This window comes from Perna viridis, chromosome 7 (genome assembly GCF_037379345.1).
Source record: "Perna viridis isolate PV_CMFRI_1.1 ecotype Kerala chromosome 7, ASM3737934v1, whole genome shotgun sequence".
In the NCBI taxonomy this organism is placed as follows: Eukaryota; Metazoa; Mollusca; class Bivalvia; order Mytilida; family Mytilidae; genus Perna; species Perna viridis.
The window spans coordinates 45,363,356-45,375,337 of record NC_142451.1 but is presented as its reverse complement, the minus strand read 5'-3'; the positions used below and the strand labels follow the sequence as shown (position 1 = coordinate 45,375,337).

The 11,982-nt window shown below is 33.8% G+C and overlaps 1 protein-coding gene across 3 annotated transcripts; it reads left to right on the top strand.

Annotated features, from left to right (window-relative positions):
• The first annotated feature begins 689 nt into the window (after positions 1–689).
• Positions 690–11,862, top strand: LOC148612916 (rho-related protein racA-like). 3 transcript variants are annotated; one of them, XM_088594801.1, is made up of 10 exons: positions 690–795; positions 2,894–3,114; positions 3,375–3,543; positions 4,428–4,561; positions 4,943–5,054; positions 6,001–6,194; positions 7,559–7,961; positions 9,172–9,278; positions 10,773–11,012; positions 11,307–11,862. In XM_088594801.1, the coding sequence occupies exons 2-10, from the start codon at positions 2,899–2,901 to the stop codon at positions 11,511–11,513; spliced, it is 1,782 nt and encodes a 593-aa protein (XP_088450927.1). In that variant the 5' UTR covers positions 690–795; positions 2,894–2,898; the 3' UTR covers positions 11,514–11,862. The 3 variants fall into 3 exon arrangements, with proteins under 3 accessions (XP_088450927.1, XP_088450928.1, XP_088450926.1); XM_088594800.1 differs by having other exon boundaries at positions 790–930; XM_088594802.1 differs by lacking the exon at positions 2,894–3,114 and having other exon boundaries at positions 719–795.
• The last annotated feature ends 120 nt before the right edge of the window (positions 11,863–11,982 follow it).

Sequence of the window (11,982 nt, the reverse complement as noted above, 5' to 3'; positions counted from 1 at the left end):
TCCCATTTAATGAATTGATTTCAAATTTGGTCTGTGGTTTAATGTAGAAGGGGGATACTTTGTAAACGATTTGGGAGTGGGTGTTGTCTGATATCAACTTCTTAATTCATGTGACTCAGTCATTTTCCATAAGGAATGATAAAGAAAATTTTCATCACAAAAATCTCTGCTCGCAATGGATCGACTTAAAGTTTGGTGTGTTGCTTGTTATTAATGGGACATGCATACGCTGTAAGCGCCTTTCAGTGCTGTCAAATGTCAACTACCTGCATGAGTGCGACAACGCGCATCTTCATGTTTATAAGTAAGTTGGCCTTGGGTATAAAGATAAGCATATCGAATTGCTTGTATAAAGGAATTCCTAAGACCAACCTAAATATTTACGGAAATCGGTTGAGATTATATTATTAGCAAATACGAACCTTGTATTTGCGTGTAAAAATGAGATCCTCTTCTTTCCCATGTCTAACTTTAAATTTTTTAACCCAAATGTGTTTTTCCATTTGGTTTCTATTTTCAATGTTTCTGATGAATGAGTTTTTGTTAATATTTTCTTTTTTTCTCTTTAAACTTTTACATCTGGCAAAATAAAATACCTGACGTTTGCAAGTAGTATTTTAAAAGACAAATGACTTATACACAGCAAAAAAAAGAAATAAATTATGCAGGACTGTTTTATTTTTAGAGACTTCCTTGATTGATTTCTATTTTTATCCGATTTGTTAAATGGTTCGTATTTATATAAATATTGTAGAACCAAATTAAGTACAGACCGGACAACGCAATTAGATGCAGGTAAGGTTCCATACCATTGGAAGAAGTATATATTGTTTTGTATTTGTTCTTAGTCAGTCTAAATGGATATTTCCAACGGATGAACACAATTTAAAGGTGGAATCTAAAAGTGTTAACTACCGCTTCGTTGAAAAAGTAGGTATATACTGTGTGAAATTTATGAACTAGGACAAAAACAAGCTCGTGTCGTCTGTATTTAACACTTCATATAAAACTCTAAAAAGCTCCTGTTGAACTACTATCACAAATTCAGGGGCGGATCCAGACACTTTAAAAAGGAAGTGCCAGCCGGGGTTCCTCTGAAGAAGGGGGTGGTAGGACATCATTCACCTTTTTTGTCAATTTTCACATAAAATGACAAATTTTCCAATAAGAAGGAGGGGTGCACACCCCATGGATCTGACACTGAAATTATTCAGTTAAATCTATCGAAACCGTACCGCAAATAATCGGAAATACTGTTTAAACAGTTTATTTAGATTTATTTAAAAGTATTTTGAACCATAGTGAATCGAACACCTGTTTTACAGTGCAAAAGGAGTTCGGTTTAGACGTCCAGGTTTCACTATAACATATAGATTGATATTTTTAATGAAAGACGGATTTCTTAAACTTACTGTTGAAAGAGGAAGAGTATCTCTTTTACAGGTCGAAATACTAACAATTATATATCGATCGATTTTAAATTGCGTTTTAAATAAATACCGTGAAATATTATACAATTATGGCAGCTCAGTGCATGCGTACTCATGTTTCATGGAACACTTAAAAGAGATATTGACGGAGGCCGATGGCCGAGATCGATATATCTTAAAACATAAAACATGATTTTGCATGTACCAAGCTGATAAAATTATCTGTAGAAATTTTAAGAATTTTCCACAGAGTGAGTTTCTCGTCATCACGATTTAAAAAAAAAATATATTTTTGGTATGGTACATTTAATTTGGTCCAATCAAGTATAACCACTTTTTCATGTATTTGTTTTTGAATGTCCTTTTTAAAGTAAGCAAATTTAGGCAAATACCTAAATATGTTAGACCAATTCATATTCACTCTGATAATTTTGCTACATAAATTACTTTTACCGTGAATGTATAAAAAGCTAACGTCTGCCGTGCAAGATCATTTGTAATCAAAACGCAAAGCGTGCAATATTACAAAATTTGGGTGCATCAGAAATGCATTGTTTAAACGGAAACTACAAAATACGAAATGTAATAGTACTGATAATAACTTTATTTGCAAATTACTCTTTATAATAGATCAAGGAAAAATATGTATAACAAAATACAATGACATAACATATGTCATGCACTAATTATTTAATTTTAATCATTGACTGGTTTGGACACTATGTTGATTCTAATAATCGTTTGACAAATGTACATACAGTCGAAAAAGGTGTACTGTTTGGAGTTTGACTTTTCTCATGGAGACATATTTGTTAAATCTGAAATTACATTTTTACGTACCTCAAAACGTTTTACTCGCTAACTTTCATTTTTTTTTACAATAAAGCAGAAAAATATTATTTATCTTCTAGTTCATTGCAACTTGAGCATATTATCTTCTCTCGGGGTGTACTATTGTAACGTCCGATTGTCGTCTCTATTATGCTCTATAGCAAAATTTGGTAACAATTATGGTTTTCTAGACAAAACTCTATTTTTAGTTTTCTATATAGGAGGAGCTTAGACTCACCCGTCCATGCTGGTAGTTAATTTCCCATCTTTTGCGATTACAACGCTATCAAAGTATTCTAGTTTTGTTTAATCAACATTTGTGTCTAGATTTGTGTAGTTTTCCGAATCTAATTCAGATTCACGAAAAATGATACAAGCAAATGTATACCAAGAGTATATTCTTTCCATGTGTATTTTTTCCAAAAACCGATGACACGCATTTTCTTCTAGTATATAATGGTTTTTGCATATTGCCTCATATTCAATTATTTTGTAGACTATATATATATATGATTTGAATCAGATTAAATTTTGTCGAATGTTATTGTTACTAATAGAATAACCCGTACTTTGTATGTTACGGCAAATCAGTTCATTTATAACAAGAACCTTCAGAAAAAATAATATTTCAGTTATTATGGACAGTCATAGACCAAGGCACACCGAAATTGTTTTAGTTTTGGTTGGGGACGTTGGTGTCGGGAAAGGGTCCCTAATCAGTTCCTACTGTGACAACGAGTTTCCGGTTGAACATATACATTTTTGTAGTCTGTTTTTACCACCAACTCCAAGTCGGGACGTTACAGTAGACGAAAATTTCTACAGAATTGTCGCCTACAAAAGATCTGGTCAGGTAAAACAAATTAAATTCAAGACGTTTTTAATTTATCAGATAGTGAAAGCATTTTGTTAATTCTATTTTTGAACCGTCTCCGAATCATAAGAAAAAAAACCCTAGCTTTTATTTCGCTGTGGTTCGTTGAAAAGGAAGATTTTGTCAATCGGTACTACTTGGACCTACACAAGAAAAATATTAAGGAAGAGGAAACGACCGATTAGTCTGAGGGGTAATACATTTCACTTGATTCATACGATATATTTTGTGTCTTGTAGAAGGAGAATAGCGAGAACTGGCCTCTTTACAACTCAAATATACGAATAGATGCCTTGCTGTTGTGTTTTGATATTACTAAATCATCGTCGTTATCAGCAATTAAGGAAGTGTATCTGCCTCAGTTATTACATTCTAAATCGCCGAAAATATTAGTTGGCTGTAAATCTGGTAAGTTAATTGGTTCACTACTATACTTCCATTGGTACACTACTATAGTACCATTGGTACACTATTGGGCTGTAAACCTGGTAAGTTAATTGGTACACCATTATACCTCCATTGGTATACTATTGGACTGTAGCCTGGTAAGTTATTTGGTACACTGTAGGGCTGTAAACCTGGTAAGCTATTTGGTACACCTCCATTCATACACTATAGGGCTGTGAACCTGGTAAGTTATTTGGTTCACCTCCATTGATACACTATAGTGCTGCAAACCTGGTAAGTACACCATTATACTTCCATTGGTACACTATAGGGTTGTAAACCTGGTAAGTTGGTACACTAAGGAGACATTTCAGTTGGCTGTAAATTTGGGAAGTTGATATACTGATTTGAAATTTTAGTTTGTCGTAAATTTGTATATTTGATACTCTCTGGTGGAGTTCTTGTTTGTTGTAAATCAAGTAAGTTGATAAACTGATGTAAAATTATCTGGTAAATCGGTACACTAAGATGATCATTTCGATCATTTATATACATGTACAATTTTTTTATATCATACTTGCAAATATAGATGTTGAATCGTTGGAGACAGTGGACTTAACGGTCAGGGTTAGTGTAAAGCTTGTCATGAGTATCACAGTGGTAATGCTTTTTGCATTGTAGACTTTTGGTGAAATCAAACACGGCAGAAGAAAAGAAAACATAAATGCCATGTATCTAATAGGGTAGCATAACTTCAAGACGAAGGCCTTTCGTGGTTGTTTAAAGTTGATCTTGTCATATGTACAGTGAGCATGAATAATTCATATTATCTCCTGAAATTTATTTATTTTTTCATACCACTCAACAGATAGTATTAAATAAAACGCTTCTTTAACCTTTTGTAGATTTGAGATCGAAAATACCAGACGACTGTATTCCTCTAGAGAGTATTTATGAAATGGCAAAGAGTTTAAACCTAGAATATCACGAAACAAGTGCATTAAATAGAAAAGAAATGACGGAATGCTTTGTATATGCGGTAGGTGTGATAAAGACTGCAAATAATGTGAAACGAGTGATGTGATAAGTACAAGAGAAATTCCCATATCCGTGTGAGCAGTTGTTGAAAATTTGCATTAGTCATACTGTTAAAGAAATAAAGGCATAGACAAGTGTTGTGGCTAGCCACATTCAAGATCAATTAGCATTTGTCTAGGTGGCTACAAAGCATGTTATCTAAACGAACTACTTATTTAAAAACATAATGGAAATACCACTGTTTTTTTTTTTTTTTTTTTTACTTTTACTGCTGTATTAAAGGCAATGGTAGTGAAACTTGTCATACGGAATAGCAACTTCTAAAACTTCACACAGCTTATAGAACTTCGACTTAAAGCATGAAAAATGCACGACTTTGTAGGTACGACATGCCGTCCGTGGAAACTACTTAAGAAGAAAATCCCATCCGTTCTTCAAGCGGCTCAAGCCTCGAAGACTCACCCAAAATGTACCACCAGTAAGGCCACCAAAAGGTAACGATAACAAATACACAGTTATTACCTGTACCTAATTAGTGGTATTCATATTAGTCTCTGCTGATCCACTTCTTGGAGCTAATTTGGACTATGTGCTTCTCTAAGACATTAGATAATTTGACTTTTGAGTGCTTCTTGTATACAATTAATATTTGGATTTAGATCTTCCTAAATTTTTTATTTTAATGCTGCTGATGAGAGGTTTCTCCTCGAAATACGTGTACAACATATCTGAATTTGCAATTCACATATTATTGGTATTTTGTTTCATTTCCTGTTAACAAAGGATAATCAAGTGTCCTTACCAACCATGTATTAGATATTAAAACTATGCATACTTTAACATTGGTGAAACGCCCATTGGTGAAAGTTTCCTTTGATATATGACAACAGTTCTTCACTGGCGGCACCTTCGTATGGAGTTTCCTTATTACAACACATGCGTATTGCCAGAGTTATGTAGACCGTGCTAGACTTCTTACAATTAAGATTCTGGAACAGGTTATGTCGCTTCAAGATTTAATATCACTACAAAAGTTTAATGGTCGTCATCATGAACTCATTGATCGTTATGGTGCGTCTATCTACTCTCTACACTTTGTTCACATATTATCATAGTTTTCCTTTCCTTTTTTGTCTACTCCAGAGTAGGCTTTTTATGGGCAGCTCGACGGGTGCTTCTAGACAGGGTTAGGATTAGGGTGCACCTGGTCCATGCTCTAAGTTGTTAGTAAAGTCCAGGTTGCTCATATTCTTTTGTTTCTATGAGCGCTTTATTTTGGTTTATATTTCATATTCTTTGTGGTGTGTGTCTTTTTCTTTTCTGTTTAGTCTTATCCCTGGATTATGCTTTTTTGATAACTATTTGCATCTTGTTTCCCCTATACCTCTTGTTCTGCATAATAATTCATCGGCAAAAATGACAACATTGTGTGTGTTTTAGGTAGAGTCCCCGAAATTGTAATTGCTGATTCGACATTTGCTGGCGACTGGCAAAAGATGCTATATAACCCAAGATTTGCTGATGTCCTTTTCCATCTGGAGGAGGGTCGACAGAAACTAAAGGCTCATAAATTGGTCTTATGTTCAGCTTCAGAATGTCTTAGCCGGATATTCATTGTACCCGCTGATGAGCTTGTGAGTGTAAAATGATAAATCTCCCTTCGTGGCCTAGATGTTCTAGGACATATGCCATTTTTTGTTATTTTTTTCTCATGAAAGTGACAAATTTTCCAATTAAAGGTGCTAACCCCATGTATCCCCTCTAGATCCGCCAGTGCTTTACTGTGTTTTACTACTGATCATCAATATATCAGTAACAAAAGTATAGTGATCAACCCTGGACATACACAAGTTTTCAACTGACCATATGAAAATTTTAATGTTGGGATCGCCTTGTCTTTCTTAATAATTTTACGTTATGGTATATTCCATATCTAAACATTTGATTATCGAATGGCTGCAATTAGAGTGTCAAATTTCTAATAAGTGAAATATATACATATCATTGTTTCAAAATTGCAATTTATCATGCTTGTATAAATGTTCGAATAAATAGGAAACAACTATTTTATAAACATTAACACAGTTTTAGTGGAGTCCGAGTTGTTCGTATTATTTGTGTATGTCAGTTTTCCATGTTTGTTCTTTGTCCGTGGATTACATTCTTTCGATTTCGGCTAGAACCTTGGTTCCCTTGATTACTCTTTATAAATATGTATGAATTATCTCCCTTCGCGACATAGTGTTCTAGTCCTCGATAGCACTTTCTCAGTAAATATGTATGAATTATCTCCCTTCGTCATACTCATTGGTGCTTTTGTAAAAACAGAAGGAAGGTATTAGTATATAAGATGATGGTATTAAGTATAAACAAATCTAACTAAGCAAAAACAAAACAAAACAAAACAAAAGACAAAAAAAAAAACCACATAAATTAAAGAGTTCTCCCTTAAGCAACAAAAACATTTCGCAAAGAATATTCAAAAATTACTGACCTTACACCAATTATCTTCCCTACTCATAGTGCATTCTAAATAAAAGAGTAATATAGCGGTAATCAAAAGAATGTAATCCAGGGACAAAGACCAGACATGGAAAACAGACATATACAACAAAGAACATAAAGTAACTAAAATCATAAATACAAAGGTAACAAAAGCAAATGAGCAACTCGAACTCCACTAAAACTGGGAGCATGGACCAGGTGCGCCGTAGGGTAAAGGTTAATATATCCAAAGGAAAAGTGCCGACATTTTACAACTTCAAATGGTGAAAATAAATACAAACACAAACACTAATAGGTAATCAGTTCCCATCATGTGCCACGCATTTTTATTTTATATGGAATGATATTTAAATAATGTATTTAACTGCCCCTCATCTGCAGAATTTCTTTTCTTGATTTATTTGATTAAATTGGTGAACAATTAGTCTTGTAAATTATAATGTTTGACTGCACTGTTGGACAGTTCCATTTAAATCAGAGCCATGTTTTTTAGGAGTTGAATTTTGAAGAAATTGAGGGTGTAACTGCTGTTTATTTCACACATTCTGAGGATAATATTCCTACAACCAATATAGAAATTAGCTCCGATATTTCCGCGAAAATATTTTCCATGGTCCTTGAGTTCTTGTACACAGGCACACCACAGATGTTGGAGTATACTGGAACATCAAAAATATTGGAGTTAAACCGCGCTGGCGGTGAGCTGCGAGAGCTTCAATGTGTAGCTAGAAAATTTCAACTCTCACAATTGGAGGCAATTTGCAAAAATATTGAGAAAGAAGAGGATTTTCTTAATTTTAGTATTATTCTCGATACCAACTATGAAAAAGGAAAACGCATGAAAGAGATGTTTCTAAACGAGTCCTCATTAGCTGATGTAGTGTTTAAAGTACAAGGTGTGTTGTTTGTATTTATCTAATTGTTTTCTTTGCTCTAAGGTTTAGGTAGTACCAGATAGAAATAAAAAAAAACCAACATTTTAATTTATTTTTATTCTTAAATATAACGACTTTGTTGTGGTGACCAAAACATTACGTCATACTAGCAGTAACCTATGATTATGCAAACAATATGCTGTATTTTAAATGATGGTTGTCGTTACAACGGGACCTTATATATGAAATACTATACGATAGATATCGGATGCTCGTCGGAACTTGTTAATTAGAGGTTACTATTAACAGAGAGAACAAATGGGCCTAGAATGGTGAAAGTTGCTATCTACCCCATGATTTCATACTTGTGATATAAAGTTTAAACCTTTGTGTAACGTCGGCTAGAAAAAAACTGAGTTCATGATTTTAGTGGTATATAATAAACTATAACAAATTTAACAACTAAAATTAGTTGCATCAACTTCAAACAATATTTTGCATGAGATTAACAATTATACAATGTACAATAAAGGTATTCAGACACCACACATTTTTAGCTCACCTAGCGCAAAGGACCATGTGAGCTATTTCCATCACTTGGTGTTCATCGTCGTTAACAACTTTTCAAAACTTTTCTCCTCTGAAACTGCTGGACTAATTAGAACCATACTTGGTGTGAATATTCCTAAGGGTATTCTGCATAGAATTGTGGAAGAGATTTTTGATCCGTCGAAAAATATGGCTATTGTTAATGAAATTAGAACACAGGGGTCAGACAGAATTTTTTTCGCATATATCTCCAAAACTGTTAGGTTAAACAACATTCTGACAAGTTTAAAGTGTTCAGCATGATGAGATCGATCTATTTGTGGATAAATTTTCATGTAAATCTGTAAAGCCATGTTGGAGTTATAATTGCCCTTTTTGTTGAGGTTTATCTATCATCAAATGTTCGTGTAAATCTTAAAAGCCATGTTGTGGTTTTTGCCATTTTACGTCCACTCGGAAACTACTGGACAGAATTCAATGAAAATTAATATGGTTCTTCCTTAGGTATAAGCTTTAGCTTCAGTGAAAAAAACATGGCCCCTTTGCAAAAATAGAATGAAGCTTATCAAGCCAGGTGAGCTATTCCGGCTCTTTAGAGCTTTTAGTTTTAATCTGCCCCTTCATTTGATGTCAACTTGATATACTGTTTGATCGTCGGAGAATATCTGATTTTTTGTTTTAGATCAGCGATTTTATGCCAACAAAGTTGTACTCTGTGCCAGGTCTTCTGTTATGGCAGCTATGTTTGATGGACATTTTTTAGAAAGCACTTCGACAACATTTACAGAGGTAGTCATATTAATTAGTCACCAGCCTCTTTATAACTATTTCATAGTGAATGTAATAATGTTGGCAGCAGCAGTGGGATAAACATTCATGTATATAACAAAATCTCGGCCCTAATTTTAGTAATTCAGGTTGCCAACGACGTGATTTCGGATAACTAATATATGACATTTTTGTAAAATTCTAGTTTTTTAAAAAAAAAATACCTCACATGAATTTGAATAACTTTTAACTAAATGATTTGTAAAGCTGTATATAGTAAAAACATTATGTTTATATGGTGCACTTTTTGTTCTTTGTGTATGAATGAAGATTTTCAACAAGGAGCTGGTACCTATAAAATACAAAGCGAAATCGAAATGAAATTATTCGAAACAAAATCTGTATATTGCGAAACGAAACTGTCAAATGCGAAACGAAAGGGAACGGAGAAAATAAATTCACGTGAATTGTAACTATATACACATATATGTACTTGAAATAAATCTTTAGACGTATACAGCGATAAATATTCAAAAAGGATTAACCAAGATTAACGTATGTATGTGTATGTATGTAAGGATGTAGTACTCTAATTCATGTCCATAGCAGAGTGAATGCCTCGGTGGTACTGGCATGTTTGGCACTGTCTGGAAGGCTGTTCTAGTCCCTGATTGTTCTTGAAAGAACGAAAATTCGTAGGTGTCTTGGTTGAGGTGCAATTGTCTATAGTTGCTGTTTCCCCGAGTTCTGGCATCACCTCAGTGTTCTTAAGTAGATGCAGCTGGTATATCTATCATGTCATGGTTGATTTTATACATCACGACTAGGATGGATCTCAGTCGGCGTTGTTCTAGGTTTCATATTATAGCTCCTTTACCATTGATGTTTACACAACCAGGAGTTCTGTTGTAGTAACTGCCCTTGACCAATCTTGCAGCATTTCTTTGTACATTCTGTAATGACTGTATGTGAGGCTGCTGGTAGGGATCCAAACTGCGGCTGCATATTCAAGTGTGGGTCTAACCATGGTCCTGTAAGCAGAAGCTTTGATGTCTGGTTCACATCCACATATATTGCAGCGTAGGAACCCTAGCCCTAATGTTGTCCATAATTCTGGATGTTACATGTAAATACCCAAGATCGATGATAAACAATTTACTTATTCGTAGTGATGATGTTTTTTTTTTCAGTTAAGACTTTCACGTACATTTGTTTTCTCCGTTCCGTTTCGTTTCGCATTTTACAGTTTCGTTTGGCACTTTACATATTCGTTTCGCAATTTATAGTTTTCGTTCCGAATGATTTCGTCTCTTTTCGAATTGTTTCGTTTCTTTTCGTTTTATTTCGTTTCGTTTCGTTTTCGTGTCGCATTTTATAGGTACCCCAAGAAGCTTGATGAAAATCAGATTTTCAAATAACTGCCACAAATTATAAAAAAAAACTTAGTAAAACGTAACAAAATTGAAAGCGATGGATAAATCTGTCTCACTGCTGTTGCATGATTTGTATCATTAGGTCAACATACCCAATGCATCACCAGAGTGTTTCCTTGCTTTGTTGGAATTTTTGTACATGGATCACTCGGCTATTGAAAAAAGTGATGCTGTTCGATTATTGGTGTTGGCGGATGAATATGGCCTTCTGCGTCTTGTTGACTTTTGTGAACTTTACATTTCTGAAGAGATAAATAAAAGTACTAGGAAGCAACTACAACAATCTGATATTGATGTCATAGATCTTCTCTTGACAGCACAGGTAAAATTTGACAACCATTCAAAACAAAAAAGTTATTTAAGGTGTTGTATTTAAAAATATTTGCGGCAGTTATATCTAAACGATTTATTTCCTAGGTAAAAAAGGGTACAAATAATTACATTAAAATCTAGAACATGTTCATATATTTCACACGGATTTAAATGCGTAAATATAAAACCTCTCCTCACTTGGTGAATATATATTTTTACGAAGACGAATCATTCTTTACTATCTAGATAATTAACCAACAAAAAAGCAATTTTGCATGTGTAAACTATTTTCTCTTTTTTTCAGAATTGCAATGCAGATCAACTTGCTGGCTGGTGTTTGCATTACATATCTATGCATTATACTGAATTTAAAAAGTGTCCACAGTTTAAGAAATTACCAAGTAAAACCAGAGATTATTTAGAAGATCATAGGTGGCCTCCATTATCTTATTTACAGGAGTTGGAACAACATAATAACGATACACTGGGAGATAAATGCAGCATTATGTAAAATTCAAAGTTCAACCTAAAATTGTCCAACATCATCAATCTCCGAAACAGAGTTGCTTGCCCATCCTTCGTCACCGAAGGAGCTGCACAATCACCATCTGTTTCGGAGATGGTAGATTTATTTCAGACGCACATAAAATTACAAGAACACTCGTGTCCTTATTGGCAATTCGTCCGACGTCTTAATATTACCGAGAATTTAATTTAGTATTTCGAGCCTTCTGAAAGTCAATGTCAAATATGTGTAATGACGAAGCATATGTATCGTCTCATGAAAAAAAAACCAATTCAGCCTACTTTAAGTTTGGAATTATTATTATATTTAATTCAGAATAAATTATTATATTTTATCTTCATATTTTCATATTTGTTTGATACCACTCCATCTAAATTGGACTGTTTTTTTTACTACAAATCAACTGTTAAAAGAACATTTATTTGGTTTAATCTGTGAAAATAATACAAGAACG